This window comes from Lates calcarifer, linkage group LG5 (assembly GCF_001640805.2).
Source record: "Lates calcarifer isolate ASB-BC8 linkage group LG5, TLL_Latcal_v3, whole genome shotgun sequence".
NCBI lineage: Eukaryota > Metazoa > Chordata > Actinopteri > Centropomidae > Lates > Lates calcarifer.
Genome location: NC_066837.1, coordinates 8,836,159 through 8,856,327, shown reverse-complemented (window position 1 = coordinate 8,856,327; position 20,169 = coordinate 8,836,159). Strand labels below are relative to the sequence as shown.

Below are 20,169 nucleotides of genomic sequence, written 5' to 3'. Positions count from 1 at the left end.
GGTGTCAGAAAGATAGAAACTCCTGTAGACTTTGATGAAAACCAAGGTTCATAGGTTCTGTACTAAACACTGCATTTGAGAGACAAATAATTTGAATGAGATGGTGAGATGAGATGAGACGTTTGAGATGGTATTCATTTCAGGGCTGCGTAGGTGTTTAATTCTGGTAATTCTGTGTACTAATATATTTTGGTCTTGTATCATGTATTAGGTTTCTCAGTTATTTCTTTTTACCTGGTGTTTTAGTCTCTTCTCCACATCTTTTTATAAAACAGCTGTCTACCATATGGACTTCACTAGGTTGTGTTTCCTGGCTGGAGGCAATGAGTCAAAAGACCGTCCAGTGAAGTGACGACAAACCATATTTGGTAAAGAAAAGACATTTATTTAGTGTTCAAAACAACACTGAGGAGGGAAAGGAAAATGTGAACATCAGTGCCCAGCTGGGTCAGATCACCACAGCATGCAAACATCACATGGTAACACACCAGGAAATCAGAAATATTCCAGAGGGGCATTTTATTTGATCAGACATGGTTTTAGGGTTGTTGGACTGAACACAATAAGTAGAGACCACAAACATCTGTATCTACTTTTTACGAATCTCCAAGTCCGCCATACTCTTTCACACTCGTCTGCTGTCCACCGCCTGCTGTGATGCGGCTGAGCGGAATGAGCTTCATAGTGGTCTCTTTCAGGGAGTACCAGCGGTTGTGCCATGTGACCCAAATGATGCCGTTGTCGTAGCCGTATTCACCTGCATCCTTTTCTGTGTACCTGCCACCTGGATGAAAAGAACAAAGCCAGTTTAGACCTCAAATGATTTTGCATTGTTATATGTGCTTTGATGACGGTTTTGTTTTTGTGCTAGTGGGAGCTTGTGGCTGATTTGTTGATAAGAACATTGTTATAAGGTTTTAAACACCACCAGTCATCAGATATAAGGATTTGGCTCTGGTGTTGCAGTCAAATGGTCTTACCCTGGTAGTATTTGCCATTCAAATGTGCAGCATGACATCTGTTCATCCACCAGCCAGAGCCGTCCTGCTGAGCACAGTTGCCGTCATACTTGTCATTGTCCTTGTCAGGGGTACTGAACTGCATGCCATTGTGTGATGTGTAGAACTTGTCACTGGGGTCATCTCCAAAATCAAAGCCATCAAAAGCATCTCCTGCATCACCGCCAAAGTAGTAACCATAGGTCAGACGGTACATGTCGACCTCTGGTCCCAGTCTGAACATGTTGTAATCTGCATACCTGGAGAAAGGAGGCCACAATGAGGAACGGGGGATTTCATGTTTTTGGCAATCTCTGCTGAGTCATCTTTTTCTTCTTCAAAGTAAATCTCATCACTGGGGTCATGTTTGCCTTGTTGAGTCCCTTTGCTCTCTTCTTATATAATCTGTTATTGTGTGTGTGTGCGTGTACTTACCTTTTGTTGCCCTCCCAGTCAACGAGCTCTACCCTCAGCACAGTTGGGATGGTCGAACCAGCAGTCAGCTGATGGATCTTCTCGTTGCCGAGCCAGAACTCAGTAGTGTCATCTGGGGAGAGATAACCAAAGCCCTCCTTGTACTGGATCCAGTTCTTGTTGAAGTCCACACTGCCATCACGTCTCTGTGGACACACACACACACACAAAAACATGGAAATTGTTAAGGCAAAAGATTAATTAGAATTTTGTTTCCACAGTAAGTCAACAAAATACTTCCCAGGTCCTAATGCCTCTCTAGACAGAGTAGCTCACTAAGGGACTGTGTGAAAATTATTAGTGAGGAAAGGGAAATTATAAAATGGAGAAGTTAGAAAATGTGTTTGATTATGATTAACAGTCATACATAACAGGCCTAAGCATCATCAGATCTAATTAATATTTTTATTTTACTAGAATATGAGAATACTAGTGTTTAAACTCTAAGCTATATAACCTTAAATGTTTTGTCATTCTGTCATTAATGTAACCACTTAGTTCTGCTATATTATATTGGGATTTGAGAGGAGGGAGTTGCACATTTTTTGCACATTTTATTTTAAGTGGAGGTCAAAAGTAAATATTAATGACACTCAGAAAAGCCTAAAAAAAACAAACAAAACTGCCCCAGAACAAATGGTTCAGCCTCCCTCCCCTCCCTAATAATTTTTGTGCAGTCCCTAATCAGTATTGGTTATTTTCTTTTGGGATCGACAAAATGCTATTTGTCTGATTATTACTACCTGTTTCTTAAGAACAATATAGTGGGATCTTCCAGTGCAAGATGAAGACAGTAAAGAGGTTTCTTAATGGTTCAAGTGATACTTACCCTCTGTATTACTGTGAAGCCGCGTCCAAAGTTGTCAATCTCACAATAGACCAGGAACTGCTCAGTGGCTTTCGCTGGCTTGACGTAGTAAAGACCACTGGTGGTAGCACCTTTGTTTGCAATATCTTGGCAGTCTGATGGAAAAAGAAAAGAGGAAGAAAAAACATATAGTTTTGTTACTTTACTAAATATGTCAAAACAAAATTTGTGTTCTTTGCTAAGTTCTTTGAAATGAGGTCACAACAAATTACATGTAGAATAAATCTGTTTACTTTGCATTGATGCACATTATTGATTTTAGTCTCTAACTAAACACTGAACAAGGCCAAATGTTGTTCAGATGAGATATGATTGAGAAACTTCTTGTGAAATGGAAATGGCCTGAGGGTCACAGTTGATGTTTTATCTTTTTTTTACCTGTTCCTGTTTGGGGTTGGATGTCAACTGTGTCTTTGCAAGGCTCACTGCATTTCTGCTGCAGCTGAATGGAGAGTTGTTTCAAGTCTGCCAGTCTCCTCTCGTTGGATGAAATTAGATTCTGAAGTTCACTGGGAAGAGGGAAACAAATATGAGATGTATCCTAAATAATTTATCCCTCTGTTTCTTACACAGTAGGGCAATTGTCACAGCTATGAGAAGTACACAATAATGACACTCAAATATATCTTACAAAACAGACAAAATAAGAATAAGAAGATAACGATGTAATAGAGACAAAAGGAAAAAATGACAAATCAAATGTGGAAAAAGACAATCACATTGAGGTGCTTTTTAAAAAAAGTCAGTGAGAGTCTATGTCTATATGGGAAAGAGGTAGGTGGAAAAATGCCCCATGATCTGTGTTCAGTCCTAACTGTGTGGGCGAGGAGGTTGGTGAGCATTGATCTGAAGGCGTGGGCAGGGGTAGCAGTTCTACCATGTTAAACTGCTCCATTAGGAGTAAAAGCATTGCATTCAAAACTTTAGATTTATCAAAAGTAAGAGTGTGCTGTGACTTCCTTTAGTGTTATCTTGTATATTATGATCAATATCATATAATTGGATTGGATTATTATTACTGCGGCCTTTGTGAGTAAGAAACGTTTCACTTTCAAACTTGTAGAGATGGAGAAAATTTTATATACTTAACATACGGTGTTCAAACTTCACATGTTTAGAACAATGCATCATGATTTATAAGCTGTTGTGGAAGAAAATTTTAATCTACAGTGTAACTAATCAGATAAAGGTAGTGGGGTGAAAAGTACATTATTACAAACTGTAGTACAGAAAAAATATAAAGAAGAAGAAGAAGTATAAAGCAACAAAAGCTGAATTACCCACGTGGCTCAAAATTGTAACGAAGTACAGTGCTTGGGTAAATGTGCTTAGCTACCCTACTGGGTATAAGATGTCATGTCACTACAAGAGAGCCATAAAAGGTATAATTTGAGTGCTGCTGGTAACTTACAATATTTGTTGTTCCTGTTGAATGATGGTCTTTTCAAACCGAAGGACATCTTCCAGCATATTTGATGTCTTACTGAAGTATGAGTCTGAAATGAAAAGTCATCTGTAGTAGTGGACTCATCAACAGTTTCAAATCATCCAACCCAATTTGATAATACTTTCAATATATTTTCAACAGTTTGCGCTTAAGTCAAGTCAAATGTATTTATAAAAAGAGCACATTAAAAAATATATGGATAAATGATGTGTGCTTTACAAGGGATAATAATATAATAAGGATAATAAGGGTACCTTGTGGGGAACTCTTTTGGGCTGAAGTAGCAGAATCTTTCATATAGACAATTTTTTCTTCAGTCCCCTGGGTCAAATTGGCAGCTATCTCCAGGTCTCTTAACATGCTGTCCAAATCCCTGGTCACTTCTGGCATGTACCTCGTTAAGTAATCAGCCACTCCACATGTAGTGGGACAGTACTTTCCCTGAATAAAGATAGAGCAAGTGAAAATATGAATGATGGTGTGCTCAGTGATAGACACATTATGTAGTCCGCACAACAGAAATATACATTATAACTGTTTACTTACAAAGCCATCATTTGGGGTGCATAATGCGATGTTGTCGCCTCTGGTTTGCTACACAACAAAGACAAAACGATTTAGGCTTTAGAACTTGAGAGAAATGCATCAGTGTAAAATATAATTTCAGTCACTTACTGCTGATGAGAAGGAGAAAAGTAACAGAAGTCCTCCTGCTGTTGCAAGAAGTGATGGAGCCATGCTGCTTTGGCCACTAGTTGCAGTCTTGTCTTCTTCGAGAATGAGGAGCAGTTTGACTCTGTGGGATATTTATCTGAGCAAGGTCATCAGTTCAATGTTTGATAAGGGGTTCGTATGCAAACATCCCCCTCACTGTGCTAGGACAAAGCTGTGACTCAAACATCCAACAGCGGTCATTTCCCAGATTTGACTCTGTAATTACCAGCTGTAGTTGAGCTACCAGAACTTAACAGAAACTTATCAACAAACTGTGTATTTGTGAAGAACTTTGAAAGAATGATGACTCACTTTTGTATATCTATGTCTTGTCTATCAAGAACATGATGGCAGTTTTTTCTGGACTTGGGCCACCAGTCAAACTGAGCTGATGCCAGCTATGAAGTGAGATTAGAAAACAGTTTATTTACTTCTCTTATTCATCGTATGATAAAGATCAAAGACAAACTGCAGCATGAATCATTCCATAAAGAAACAATGTCATTATAACATATCTGTGTAAAACATGAACATTGGTGTGTTATCAGTAAAGATGTGCTAAGAAATTCAGGATAGGAAAATATTAAATTAGATTGGCTGGCAGCTGTCAGTTAAAATCCTTTAAGAGGACAAATAGAAAATAGAACTAAAACTGTCAGGAATGACTACAATAAAAAAACAATCAGGGTAAGTTAAAAATGTTTAATATAAAGGCATTATCTTGATGTGATTTTTTCAGTAAGGCTAATTTATGACTTATAACCACAAACTTAAAAACTGCATATTTAAGACTGTCCTATCAAAAACAAAACGCCGTAACTTGACACAGGAGACTTCCGTTACCTTCCTGTTTTCCATCACCAGTTAACATTATTAACTTTTAATCATGACGACTATTGTTCTCTTTCCTTAACTAAATAGTTATTACTTTTACCATGACATTAAAGGCCACGCAGCCATAATGAACTAAGATATTATAACCCAGACTGCAATGTGTCTGTAACCTCAATCAAGCCAGTACAAAGTTACAGTTACAAAGTAATTCATTTAATGGGCAATAAAAAGAGGAATTATAAAAGCCCTCCATTTTGTCACTGGATGGCGCTGAAGTCTGAGGGTGGCCTCTGTGGTCACATAGATAAAGAAAAAGAATCATCAAAAACAGGTCTAGTTAATTGTTAAGCTTTTACCTCAAACCTGAAGTGACCCTGCCACTCCAGAGGTCTGACAAATGTCAGGTCCTTAAGTTCTCTGCTTTCCTTGAAACTGAAATATTTTTTTTCCTCAACCCGCACCTCTACAATTTTTTTGTATAACAGACAGGTGAACTATTTGTAATAACAGAACAACTGGAATAAAGTGAGAGAGAGCTTTATATACTGATGTTTTAAAACAAAACATGTACAGAGATTAGAGAGTTCTTGCCACCACCAATTTAAATTCCTGCTTAGTTGGGGTCACATAGTACAGCTAGTCTAATTAATAAATAGTTTACAAATTAACTTCTGGTCTGAGGATTGCAGAATCCCTGCCATGCAAAATTAGTATAATTATCATATGATCACGTCAATGGGGCCACAAGAATTAATGTTTGTTAATGGACATGGAAGTAGCATTGGGTGTGATGTAACTGATGCTACCTATTGAAACAAGCAGTGTGAGTCTGAGAAGCACACATCAGTGTGGTTGTATTTAGGGAGTTTGCAAATCAGGCCTGAACAAAAAAAAATGTGGTGCTTAATTATACAAAAAACTGTTACATGTTACATGTTCTGGGACTCAGACATGGAAGAAAAGTGTCCTTTCTCTTCAGCATCTACAGTGAACCTAGGACAGGGACAGACAGATGAGCATTATGCTTTTTGCACAACAGATGCATGAAATGAAGAAACACCTCAATCCTATCATATTTATGCTGGTGGCTTTAATTAGTTGAAGGAGGGGGACTGCACACACCTTTTCTTTAATTCAGGAGCACTGTGCTGAGTCAAAGCCCAACATCTGAAATGCTTAATTGTCTGGGTGCCTTGATGTATGAAGACAAAACTACAACAACAACAACAACAAAAAGATTTTAGCACTATTCAAAAACATGGATCTCACTTCTGTAGCTACAGCTCTGTAATTTCTTTGCTTGAGAAATAATAAGTGAGGCAGCAATCTGGATCTGTTCTTTTTTAAATGTGAAGCATTTAGGAAATGTAAATTAAACAGACAGTCACCACATGAACTGACCTTATCCATGACCCTGACTTGAGGTGTTTCCCTACAAAGTTTAACTGTTATTATTAGCTTTAATTTAAACACAAGATGATGCCATAATGTGTAAAGCAAACAGGTAACAATACAGGTGACACTGACAATGGATGGTTACCAAATGATGTATCCTATATGATTCCTTGCGATGTTGGAAAATATATAAAAAGTGGTTTTCAACCCAGTATTCCTGTTTGTCCCCCGATGAAGGTGTGAGTCAAAAGGTTGAACTTTGATTTAACACAATACTGTTTACATAAAGAAGTTGATATGTGTGGTTTACCAACATTTCAACACAGGCAGCCACAATTTATTTTGTATTCGGTTAATACTGTGTTCTATCACTGGCAGTTACAATGGTTTTGTGTGCTTTGGTTGTTATTTTGAGCAACATTACAATTACAACAAGTGAACAATATTATGAATTCAGATTCAACTTTAGTGTTATGGCCTATACCTATCTGGAGACAGGCAGAAATATACTGCTTTCTTCCAGATATCCAATAAGCATTTCATCCCTCCACAGTATAAAGCCCAGCAATCAAACTACAGTAATGATAATATTACTCAATGGGCAGACCAGACGACTTCTATTTGGCTGTTTCTCATCAAAACTGTTTTAATACCTCACCTCACATCTAGCTGCACTTCAGAGCAGCAATGTTCCAGTCAGTGATCCAGAACTAATCGCTGTGCTACAGTTACATTATTGGCTTTTAATTAAAACCAAACTCATCAGACACTTGAACATACATCAGCATGATGCGAGCTAACTGAAATGACAGAAAAACATTTGGGAAAGTTTTTTTTTAAGTTTAGTCCATGTCCCATCATGTCACATGGAGGGGGTGGGGCTTATTACCTATACTGCAGCCAGCCACCAGGGAGCGATAGAGATGTTTTGGCTTCATGTTTTGGGGGTTGTCAAAGACCTGACACTGATAAGAAGGGAACACTAATTGGTTATTGCATTGCAACATCAGGATGCAGCAAATGGAGCTGCGCCTCTGCCATGTGGGACTGAAGGCAACTATCAAATCTATCAGACCCATCAATAAATGTAAAAACAAAGTTTGAACCGGTTGTATATTAACAACCCAATTACCACAACTGTTTAAGGGGACACAGTATTCGTTGTTTCATTGAATGTTACGGACACATGAAACACTACAATCCTGAATGTTGTTAGACCACTCACATACAAACACACACACTTTCTCATATACTGGATAAACGTACACCTGAGCATACAGTGCAAGGAGCAAGGATTAGTGAGGCAACAAAAATGCAAATGAATAAACTGGATGAAGATGAACAATGTTATCTTTTATTTCACTTGGAATTCTCTTTCTTGGTCATGTTGGCACCATGAAGTCAGAAATTATCCATGGAGACATTTAATTTAATCTTAAGTGTTTTCAGGGTTATTGTACTGAACACAATAAGTAAAGACCACAAACGCGTCTACTCCATGTGCAAACAGTTTCACTGCTTTGCTGTGATGTGGGTGAGCGGAATGAGCTTCATAGTGGTCTCTTTGAGGGAGTACCAGCGGTTGTGCCATGTGACCCAAATGATGCCGTTGTCGTAACCGTATTCACCTGCATCCTTTTCTGTGTACCTGCCACCTGGATGAAAAGAACAAAGCCAATTTAGACCTCAACTGATTTTGCATTGTTATATGTGCTTTGATGATGGTTTTGTTTTTGTGCTAGTGGGAATTTGTAGTTGACTCATTAGTAAAGACATAGTCACAGGGCTTTAAGCACCACCAGTCACACTAATTAACATCAGATGAAAGGATTTGGCTCTGGTGTTGCAGTCAAATGGTCTTACCCTGGTAGTATTTGCCATTCAGATTTGCAGCATGACATCTGTTCATCCACCAGCCGCAGCCGTCCTGCTGAGCACAGTTGCCGTCATACTTGTCATTGTCCTTGTCAGGGGTACTGAACTGCATGCCATTGTGTGATGTGTAGAACTTGTCACTGGGGTCATCTCCAAAGTCAAAGCCATCAAAAGCATCTCCTGCATCACCGCCAAAGTAGTAACCATAGGTCAGACGGTACATGTCGACCTCTGGTCCCAGTCTGAACATGTTGTAATCTGCATACCTGGAGAAAGGAGGCCACAATGAGGAACGGGGGATTTAGTTTTTGGTAATCTCTGCTGAGTCATCTTTTTTTTCTTCAAAGTAAATCTCATCACTGGGGTTATGTTTGCCTTGTAAGTGAGTTTCTTTCCTCTCCTCTTATATTGCCTGTTATTATTGGTGTGTACTTACCTTTTGTTGCCCTCCCAGTCAACAAGCTCTATCCTCAGCACAGTTGGGATGATCGAACTGGCAGTCAGCTGATGGATCTTCTCGTTGCCGAGCCAGAACTCAGTTCTGTTGTTTGGGGCAAGATAACCAAAGCCCTCCTTGTACTGGATCCAGTTCTTGTTGAAGTCCACACTGCCATCACGTCTCTGTGGACACAAAAAATATGATCAGAGTCAAATTATGTTGAGGCAAAAGAATAATGTGATTACTGTTTTTACTGTTGGTCGACAAAACATCAAACCCTACTGCTACTATAGAAGGTATAACTCACTAAGGAACTGTATGAAAATTATTAGTGATTATTTTATTTTGGACTCTCCTCAACAGGCAGACATCTGACATCATACATATCAGGCCTTAGCATCATCAGAATATTAGTGTTTGCTTTCGGGATTAACAAACTACATGCTATTTCTCTGACTATTACTGCATAGTTCTTTTCCAAAATTAATACATTTGAATCATCCAGTGCAAGATGAAGATAGTAGACATTTTCCTTAATGGTTCAAGTGATGAATACCCTCTGTATTACTGTGAAGCCACGTCCAAAGTTGTCAATCTCACAATAGACCAGGAACTGCTCAGTGGCTTTTGCTGGCTTCACATAGTAAATACCACTGGTGTTAACACCTTTGTTCGCAATATCCTGGCAGTCTGATAAAAAAGAAAAGAAAAAGAAGGGTTTTGTTTCTTTACAAAATATGTCAGTACTAAGTAGTAGAGTAAGTTGTAATAAGTTGGGTTCTTTGCTAAATTCTTTGAAATGAGGTCACAACAAACATGTAGAATAAATGTGTTTGGGTGACTCCTTAAACTACTCAGCTGTTTATGATAAATAATGACTGAAATAATCAGATTTACATTTGTTGGTGTGAATTATGTTTGAAGTAATGTTCACATTTATTATAAAGTTTAGAGAGCTCTTTGAAATGAGGACACAACAAATCATATCTAGAATAAATACTTTGTACTTTGTATTGATGCACCATATTGATTTTAGTCTCTAAACACTGAACAAGGACAAATGTTCAGATGAGACATGATTGAGAAACTTCTTGTGAAATAGGAACGGTCTGAGGGTCACGGTTGATGTTTTATTTATTTTTTTGGCTGGACCACAACAGCCCTATAAACGCATGTATCTGTCACTGACTGACAGACTGAATGCAACATTTCTGAGAGATGAGGTTACACCAAGTGGTGCAAACAGTTTCTATTATGTCCACAGGGGGGCGTTTATTGGCAATTCGGCATCCTGATTGCTAGATTTACAAAGTTACCAAAGCCCTTCAGTGACTTTTTTCAAAAAAAAACTGAATGACTAATCTAGCGTCACTTAGGACAAACCTTAGCTGCTTTCCATAATAGAGAGTCACCAGTATTGCCCCGCAAATGTAAGGTTGGGCTTTCCGTCCAAGGGCACACCTTTCTATGTTAACCACACGGCAGCTTAATAGACTGTGTTTAAGTTACTATTTCATACTTGCAAAAATGCAGAAATAGAGCAGCTTTTTTGGGAATTTGGTTGTATTAATATACTGTATATATGATCAGGGGAGAAGCAAACAGATAAATGGCTGAAACTGGCTGACAATAGGTACAATGCAAATACCAGTCAGATACAAGGTTTTGACCCAGTCTTAGTTACCTGCTCCTGTGATGGGTTGGATCTGAACTGTATTTTGGCAACGATTACTGCATTTCTGCTTCAGCTGATTAGAGAGTTGTTTCAGGTCTGCCAGTCTTTTCTCGTCGGATGAAATTAGATCCTTAAGTTCACTGGAAAGAGGGAAACAAATACGAGTTGTATGAGATGTATCCTGACTAGTTCATGCTTCAGTTTCTTACACAGTGTGACAATTATAGACCGAACCTATAATAAGCAAAAACTGTACCCATCTCATTCAAAGTGGTCACCTTGTGCAGTGATACACTACTCCCAGTGCTACTGCCACACCACAAGTCCCCCTTGCGTAAGTGCGTCAAAGGCCATCTTGGACACACATAGTTGTCGTCATTCATTGTTGACAGAGACCCTTGCAGGTTTTAATCTAATGATGCTTCTGCATGGTGAAATTGCAAATGTGCACCTGCAAGTGGTAGCAAAATGCATAAAACAGGCCCAGATGTTGATCGTGTGACATAACTTGGAATACTGACTCACAAAAGTTATTGCTTGCACTTGCTGTGTGCGCAAATAATGACACTGGATAAAATAAGGATAGGATAAGAATGCAATAGAAGCAAAAGGAAAAAATGGCAAATCAAACTTGGAAAATGACATAATCAAATCTAAGTTTTTCAAGTCAGCAGGAACTGAATTCCTATGCCTGTAAGGAAGAGAGCTGTGGGTGGCAAATCACCTCATGATCTGCGTCAAGTCCTAACTGTGTGGGCCAGGTTGGTCTGCACTGACCTGAAGGCATGAGCAATAGTAGCAGTTCTACTATGTAAGAATATTCCAGTATAAGTACAAGCCTTGCATTCAAGTCTTTATGAATATCAAAAGTAAGAGTCCACTACTTCTTTTAGAGTGTGACTTTATATATATATATATATATATATATATATATATATGTGTGTGTGTGTGTGTGTGTACATTCAATAATAATAAGCATTTTTACATTTAACCCAGTAGAATCTATATACTTGTTTACCGTTTATAACATTATATAACATTTATAACATTGCATCATGATTTACAAGCTGTTCACGCAAATAAATAACAATCTTTCATATAGACGATTTTTTTTCTTCAGCCCCCTGGGTCAAACTGGCAGTTACTTTGAGCTCTCTTTGCAAATAGTCCAAATCCCTGGTCCCTCCTGGCATGTACCTCAGCAGATAATCAGCCACTCCACATGCAGTTGGACAGTACTTTCCCTGAGTACAAATAGAGCAAGTGAAAACTATCAATGAAATTGTGCTCTGTGATAAATACCAAAGCAAAAATATAAAAGGTTATTATATATAACTGTTTACTTACAAAGCCATCATTTGGGGTGCATGATGTGAGGTTTTCTACTTGGATTTGCTACACAACAAAGACAAAACGATTTAGTCTTCTGTGCTCAAGAGAACTGCATCAGTGGAAAATGTAAATTTAGTGACTTACTGCTGATGAGAAGGAGAAAAGCAACAGAAGTCCTCCTGCTGTTGCAAGATGAGGAGCCATTTTGCTTTGGCTACTGGTTGTGGTCTCGTCTTCTTGGAGAATGAAGAGCAATTTGACTCTGTGGGATATTTATCTGAACAAGGTCATCAGTTCAGTGTTTGATAAAGGGTTTGTATGCAAACATCCGACTCACTGTGTTGGGGCAAAGCTGATGGGGTCTGTAGTTGACAGCTGTAGCAAAGCTGTCAGATCACAACTGTATGTAACTTGACATATTTTTACAACAAATAATTTTACATCAAGATGCAAGGTGCAGTGTCACTGATTAAACTGACCCAGCCATGGTTAAAAGTGACTCCAAAAAAACTTAAAAATAGATGATGTTTTGAAGACAACTGTCATGAGTAGCCATGGTTCAAGCATCATTATGCCACTAAAATAAACAGTTCTTGTTCAGTTACAGTTCTGAGGTCTGGAACCTGGCTTTCAATTTGCAAAACATGTTGGTAGTTCTGGTTGAGAGAGTTTATGAAGAGTTTGCAATGACATTTTCTGAAAGATCTAAAAATGCACTGCCAAAAAGCTACATCTGACCAACAGTATAACAACACCAAATAATAGCAACGCCAAATAAAATGTCCATGGAAACCTTGCAGTAAATATTTCAGAGGAGTAACAATTATTTGCTTTATCCATTCTGCAGGGAAACTATTTTTCTGAGAAAACAAAGCAGCTTTTTCATAGGCTTAGTTTGTAAGGAGCTCATGTGCAGATCAGTAGAGGAGAACAGAGAAAGGAAATCTCCTCATTGTTCCCCATGTGGACAGCTAACGTCATTTCATGTATGGCATTAACAAATCATTGTTACAGCCAAATATTAACAATGATTTGTTAATGAGGTTAGTGAAACACTGTGGTTTGGGTGCAAATAACTACTTAGTTAGGGTTGGGGACCTTTGTTGACATGATTATAATAATGAGCACGTGCTTAAGGTAAGGGATTGATTGTGTTCATGCTTTGAAAAACAGTGCATAGACCACTAAACTCACCCTTAGAAGAGATGAAGTTGATGTAACTCAGTGACATGTCACGTTAGGACCAGCTGCTTACACTTTTCTCAGTACTCACACAAAGTGGAGTGAATGCACCAATTGTTGATCAGTCTCTTCTGCTTTGCTTTTTACCTGAAAATTAATTTCTTGAGGTGCAAGGGCACAACAGGATTGAGTAGTTGTGGGGCATGCAATGCACCATGTGCAGGCAATGCAATCAAAAATCCATCCTCTTACTGACAGACCTGCTGGTCTCATGATTTAAATATTTTGAAAATCCTGGCTGCGGACCTAAATAAAGTCATGCAAGGTCAGGCAGTCAAAAGATTAAAGAACCAGTGTGTAGGATTTAGTGGCATCTAGTGGTGAGGTTACAGATTGCAACCAACAAAATACCCCTCCCCTCATCCTTCCCTTTTCGAGTGTGTGGGAGAACCTATGGTGACTCTCAGGTAACGTAAAAACAGAAAAGGCCCTCTTTAGAGCCAGTGTTTGGTTTGTTTGTTCTGGGCTACTGTAGAAAGAGAAGGGTGCTTTAAGTCACAATTAAGCATAATTTGAAGGACAACACAGACTAAATGCATAATTAGTTTTACTGGTTGCAATGGACAGTGTAGTTAAGGTAAAGTGTGAAGGACTTTGGGTCAAACAATGCAACTATGACAACATACTTCACTTACTGAAAAAGCTCTATCTAATGTGTGTGTTCAAAGACACCAAAAGGTATGTACATGTTATAGCATTTAAATATCTCATTTCATATCTACAGGACAGTAATAATGCCTAATCATCTTGTTGTCTCAGTTACTTTTAGCCTCCCACATGGCTCTGGTTTCATACTTCTGTGCTTGATTTATGTCACACCTAATGGAAATACACCTCCTTTCTCAGAACAGATGATTCTGGGGCCTCGATTTTCTCCAGCAAGGCCTAGATTCGAAACAGGAATGTTTGTCTGCTATGGATTGTGAGGTTACAAAGTCAGTGGGTTAATGGACCTGTAACTTAAACATTATACATTATATGCAGTCTTTACTGCAAGTGAGTAAAGTGTGACATTTTTCTGTTTGACTAAGAAAAGTTTGCAGCTAATTCCATGCAGTTTAAGGCTACCATACATCAGTCTTATCACTCCAAAATTTTGTGGGATGTACAGTTTAACATGGGTGTAGTTGTTGATAATGGTTTGCCAGTAAATATTCTTCATGTTGCACATGGCAAACACACCTCTTTTTATTACATCAAAACAAACAGTGAAGATACATGTGACAGAATCAAGCTTAATAAAGCTTCATCTGTCTGCCCCATGTTGACATTAGATGATAAATCTTACCATAACTACCTCTTCGTGACCTGGTTTTATTATGTGGAAAAAAACAGGCCCAGGGTGGATATAAAGCCTTGCTGACCTGAGAATGAACTGCCAGGCCCATGAACCTAAACAGTGTTGAACTTTTGCTGAACTGGCCTCTTTGTGTAGAAACACCAGATGGAAAGTGTCTCTTTCTCTCTCTAAGAGCCATGAAGACATGGGTACTTTTTTTCAACGCTGTGTCCAGGATGTTAAGATGTGTTTTGGGCTGTTGTTGGTGTTGATGTATTCAGACACTGATGCCAGGCTGACATTTGTATACAGTCTATACTTCATCAGAATACAAAACAACATATAAGCAGTACATAGCAGTGGCAGTGCACCACTATTTATCCTGTAAATCAAGCCATAGGAATATGGTGCTGAATCACTGTTTTCCGCAAATACATTTACGTCTTTGGGAAATGCGTCTGTCAGTAATCAACTTAAGTTTCAAGGCTGAGAAACAAAGTCAGCATAGTTCACAGGTTGTCTGACCAGGAATTAAATCTAAAGAGCTTGTTAGAGTCCCCCACTGGCCACAACTATAAGTCTGGAGCCATTTGACCATTGTGTAAATCTCCCCAGGACAGAGGGCAAAGGTTTGTTATAACGCCACCTGAGGGTTCAGCCTTCGGTCACAGGCAGTAAGTCGACTCAGCTGAACATGGTGTGATCCAAGCTAGAATGAGCAATGAGGCTGACACTTTGCTGTCCACATATCATGGATGACCTTGGTGTAAAAAGTACAGTACATCTTACAGGGAGCATCTTACCATATGATACTGTGGTCTTAGGTTTTTAGTGACTATGTTACTAAACAACTGCGTTGACCTGGATATGTTCCTCTTAATATTAGCACTGCTGGATCGATTTACTGCCTCTATGTTTAATTTGCTTACACACAGTTCAGAGAGGGTTCATTTGGTCCTGCAGCAGTTCTATAATAAACAGCTGTTCTATGTTATTTACACTACCAGTATACTAACACCCGTGTCTTACATTGTCTCTTGTTATTTATTATCCTGATTGATTTATACAGTATGTTCTTGTGTGCTCTCTCTGAGAAATTACAAGCTGTTCCAAATCAACCTGTCAAGTTATATTATGATATAATAAACACAAAAAATATCTGCACCTTTAACTGCACTTTTAAAGTTCATGGCTAATGTCACTGCTACTCAGACTTTCACACCGGTACTGTACTCAAGTAACAATTTTATGTTACTTTACTGGGATATGTCCATTTTATGTTACTATTCCCATCTACTCAACTACATTTCACAATGAAATTATACTAATTTTCTCTACTACATTTATCTGACAGTTGTTGTTACTATGTTTACTTTGCAGTTTGAAGATCCAAACCATATAAACATAGATTACATATATAACATAGATTATGACACACTGTTAAATATTAAATTACCCAACAGTATATAGTAAAAGTATAACAGTAAAAATTAGTTCCACCTCAACTAACTACAGCAGACAATTTACACATTAATGCATCAGTAATAATAATTTAAGATTTCAAATTATAACTAACATAATCCAACACTCTAAAATGAGCTATTCTGCTTAGTGCCATTACATATGTATTTTTACAATGTAAAATCTGAGTACTTATTCCATCACTGATTATTGCAAAAAGGATCACAATATAAATTCAGTGTGTTTGTAAATACTGAAACTGAAACTGAAATACTGAAGCTCTCATTGGTTTTAATTTCAACTCTGACTGAAAAGAAACTTGTGTTTACTTTCAGTTTACTGTGATTGACTGGTCCAAAAAATATAAGAGCATAAACTACATTAGATGTTTTCATTGTATAAACTCAATGAAAGTTAGTTCATTTAATACTGATTCAAAGTAATTTACTCTGGATTCACTCAAGATTTGAGTAGTAGGCACTGTTGGCACACACACACTTCACAAAGAGTGATAAGAGTTTATTCCCTGCTTTTGCTTATCATGTATAAATGCAAGCTTATCATTTGAAAATTTTCCAGGTTAGAAGTTCAAAATTTGAGAGGTGTGGTGCTGCACACTCATTAATCACACACACTTCCTCAAAAGTAGGGCACACACTTTCTTTCACGCTTTCCCATAGTCTGACAAAGCAGCTGGCCTAAATTAAACTTTACAGTATCTAGGTCAGCAAATGTAGTTTAACAAATGATTCGAAGACACAAGATCAAAAAGACTTAAGTGTTTCTCAAGGTATTTTCTGGGTTGAAAGATGAGCGTGTAACTGAAGCCTACAGGATTAAGGTAATCTGGTCAAAGGAATGTTTTATCTCATCATATGGTCCCTCTGAGAAAGTGCAGGCCATCCAGCACAGCCCCCTATTTTTTTGAGAGCTGATCTAGGGTTGATGATGGGACAGAACAGACTGGTCTTTGTGTATAAACAAAATCTACCTCCCATTAGCTCCTTGGCAAGTTACTGTCTGAGGGTTAATCAGCTTAATAGTCTTTCTTCTACTTGTTTTTCTTTTTGCAGCATCTAACAAATTTTCAGTTTGTTGTTGTCTGTTAACTCCCCACACTGAGCAGGCTATGTGAAACTAAATTGTGAGGCCATGGCTAGAACCTGTAAAGATCATATTTACTCAAGTTCTGAAGTGCAATTTTGAAGTATTTGCACTGTATACTACTTTATCTCCAAAGATACTACTCCAATTTTGGAGATAAATATTGTACTGTGTTGTGATGGTGTTTTATACCGAAGCATCAGTGGGCTTTGTTCCCTTCAAGTTAATGCAAGTCAAGTGACTTATGACTATATTTATAACTTTATCTAAATGATTAAATGACATGTGGCCTATCATCAGACACCCAGTAGTCTCCTGAAAGGCTCCAATTACTTGAGTGTGGGGGCGCTGGTGGTAGATGTTATTAACAATGTGATTTTTGTTCTCAGTTTTAAATGAGAGGAGGGTTGAACAATTGAGCTCATTACCTCTATTAAATCTATTGTTTTTAATTATTTTAAAGTGCCATTCCTATAATGTAAATCCTATCAAAACATGACTTGAAAATACAAATCTAGCAGGAATTTGTCTTGAAGAAAAAGCTAGTGACGATCGAACTATACACACTAAACCGCATTAAGTTATCTATCTATCTATCTATCTACGCACCACACGTTTTTTGTGTGTATAACACTGTGGATTTCACTGAAATAGGCTACATCTACCTTGTCTTGATTCTTTAGAGATTCAAAATTAATAATATTAATATCCTACTTAACAGCTTATTCTCTCCCTTTCTGCGCAATAGAACAAAACAAGAGTGGATCAGTGCTGAAAATTTGCACGTGCGCGTCTAAAGAACTATGACGCGGAAAGAAATGCAAGATGCTGAGGAGGTGACTGATGAAGAATGCGCACGTGCAAAAGGTCACTCGTGGCCAATCGTGTCCTCGGGATTCTCTCGTCACAGTCTCTCTTCCTCGTGCCACTAAGAATAAAAAGCCCGCTTCACTCAAACTTTTTCACACATTTGCCTCCTAAACTCTCACGATGCTGCAGCTGTTGACATTCCTGGTGGAGAAGCTCTCCCTCGTGTCCAACTTCAAACTTTTTGAGTCCAGCTGGTTGGACGGTAAGGACCATGAGCTCCCTGCACAGCGCGGTCCGCTGCCGCCCCCCCGGAGAGGAGACCTGCTTGAGGTCCCAAGAACCATCTTCACCCACTACGGTATTTACCTAGGAGACAATAAAGTAGCTCACCTGATCCCTGACATCCTCCCTGTGCTTACAAAAGACGAGAAGCTCATCAGCTCTGTCATAACAAACAAGAGACTCATCCTCGGCTGCATGTATAAGGCTGCTACGGTACGCGTGGACACACTGGAAGATTTTGCATATGGCTGCAACATACTGGTTAATCGTACGGATAAGTTGATGAAGGCGCAAGCGTTTCCCAATGAAGTTGTCGCCAGGAGAGCTGAAAAACTCATGGGAGCAATCCCCTACAGTCTGCTGTGGAATAACTGTGAGCACTTTGTGACATACTGCAGATACGGGTCTGCAGCGAGCCGCCAAACAGAGAAGGTATGGTGCCTCTAAATAGTGCAACAAGTGCAGAATTAAATGTCTGCCTCAATAAATGTCACTCCAGTTGTTGATAATGATAGGTATCTTGGAGAAAAATGATGCTATGTTAAAATCCACATTCACTCTTTTAAAGTCAGTCCAAGCGTGGCTGGATTAACATGTGTCAAGGCAGGTGGGCTAAAATTTGTTGTTGGGCCCCCTCCATGCATCCAAGTAGCAAGTCCAAATGGCACACCAAGACCCAAATAACAAAACTAAACAAGACAAAAAAAATTCCAAATAGCACTCCCATGCAGGACTAATGTAACCTGGTTCCAAGTCTTCTGTGTCAAATAGTTTGAAGCTATTTGAATTCTATTCATTATAGGCCTAATATTTTGACATATGCATCATGGGAGCGGTGTATAAAGAAAAGTTAGGTCTTAAAACTAGACACAGGACCCCCCCACAAGACAGGTCCACATGTTTAAGTGGGGGTTTCCCCTAGAGAATAGTTTAGCCAAGGTGGTAAGCCACCCAGATCCTGACACAGTCTTGTCTTGTGATCAGTTTACTCCGTAGATAACGGCCTAAACAAAATACTCAACTCATTAAATATAAGTCATCTACTATAAAGCACTGCAAGAAATCCCAATAATACACATTCCAAAACAAATCTGCAAATCTGATTAGTAAAACTAACCAGTGCAGAGTGAACTGAGTTTAACCTTGCACACTGATTTACAACAGCAGTGAAAATGCTGGAACCCTGTTTGATGATTTTTACAAACACTTTCCAGGTGGCAGCAAAGCAGAAACTTTCTGCAGCCAGAAAATTCAAAACAATCTAACTCTATTAAACACAAACCAAGTGACGTAACAAACTTTATTTCTTTCCTTCATAGTTCTGTGAGTGTCTGAAATCAATCATCAGAGACCAGCGCAGCGTCATTGTTACAGGACTGCTTGGAATTATCTCCATCGTTTGTTTTGGCATGGCACCTTCAACGACATTACCTACAATTCTTGTTCCCTTCACTCTGTGGATGGCCGGTTAAAGGGGCTCAGCACTAAGAACATGCAAATGAACTGACTGGCAAAGAAGGCTGACTGGAAACCTCTTCCAAATGGTGCATTATTGTCATGCGATGCCTTATAAGTCTGCTTTACAACAATACTTTCATTTTATTGTGTAGACAATATTGAATGCTTTTGTGTAGCAATACTTTTCTATATGGCTCCTATACTTGTGCTCTTGTAAAAGTGTAGTGAAATACATGAAATCTTTGATATACACATCGTTGCTAACATTTGAGTCACAATGAATGTGAATATACAGTGGTACATGGACTGTAGCAATATCTTTAGCATCATAATGTGTATATAGTGGATACTTTATAGTAGTGCACTTAATATAATGCTGTAAATATGACAAATGTTTAATAAACAATTTATTTTTATTTGTGTGCCTTGTGTAAATGTGTGTACCAACATGCCAGTAGGAGCGTAGCCCTGAATTAGCCTTG

At 38.5% G+C, this 20,169-nt stretch overlaps 2 protein-coding genes across 5 annotated transcripts; one reads left to right on the top strand and one right to left on the bottom strand.

Moving 5' to 3' along the window:
• Window positions 1-364: 364 nt before the first annotated feature.
• fgg (fibrinogen gamma chain) lies at window positions 365-12,314 on the bottom strand. 4 transcript variants are annotated; one of them, XM_051070552.1, is made up of 9 exons: window positions 12,196-12,270; window positions 12,067-12,114; window positions 4,042-4,228; window positions 3,752-3,836; window positions 2,719-2,849; window positions 2,302-2,435; window positions 1,434-1,618; window positions 981-1,258; window positions 365-784 (listed from the first exon to the last, which is right to left on the bottom strand). In XM_051070552.1, the coding sequence occupies exons 1-9, from the start codon at window positions 12,253-12,255 to the stop codon at window positions 597-599; spliced, it is 1,296 nt and encodes a 431-aa protein (XP_050926509.1). In that variant the 5' UTR covers window positions 12,256-12,270; the 3' UTR covers window positions 365-596. The 4 variants fall into 4 exon arrangements, with proteins under 4 accessions (XP_050926509.1, XP_050926508.1, XP_018558724.1 ...); XM_051070551.1 differs by lacking the exon at window positions 12,067-12,114 and adding an exon at window positions 4,334-4,381; XM_018703208.2 differs by lacking the exons at window positions 12,067-12,114; window positions 12,196-12,270 and adding exons at window positions 4,334-4,381; window positions 4,463-4,591.
• A 5,705-nt stretch (window positions 12,315-18,019) lies between these two features.
• On the top strand, window positions 18,020-19,844 carry lrata (lecithin retinol acyltransferase a). The gene is made up of 2 exons (XM_018703214.2): window positions 18,020-18,661; window positions 19,549-19,844. Exons 1-2 carry the CDS (start codon window positions 18,128-18,130, stop codon window positions 19,699-19,701), a joined length of 687 nt encoding a protein of 228 aa, XP_018558730.1. The 5' UTR covers window positions 18,020-18,127; the 3' UTR covers window positions 19,702-19,844.
• The last annotated feature ends 325 nt before the right edge of the window (window positions 19,845-20,169 follow it).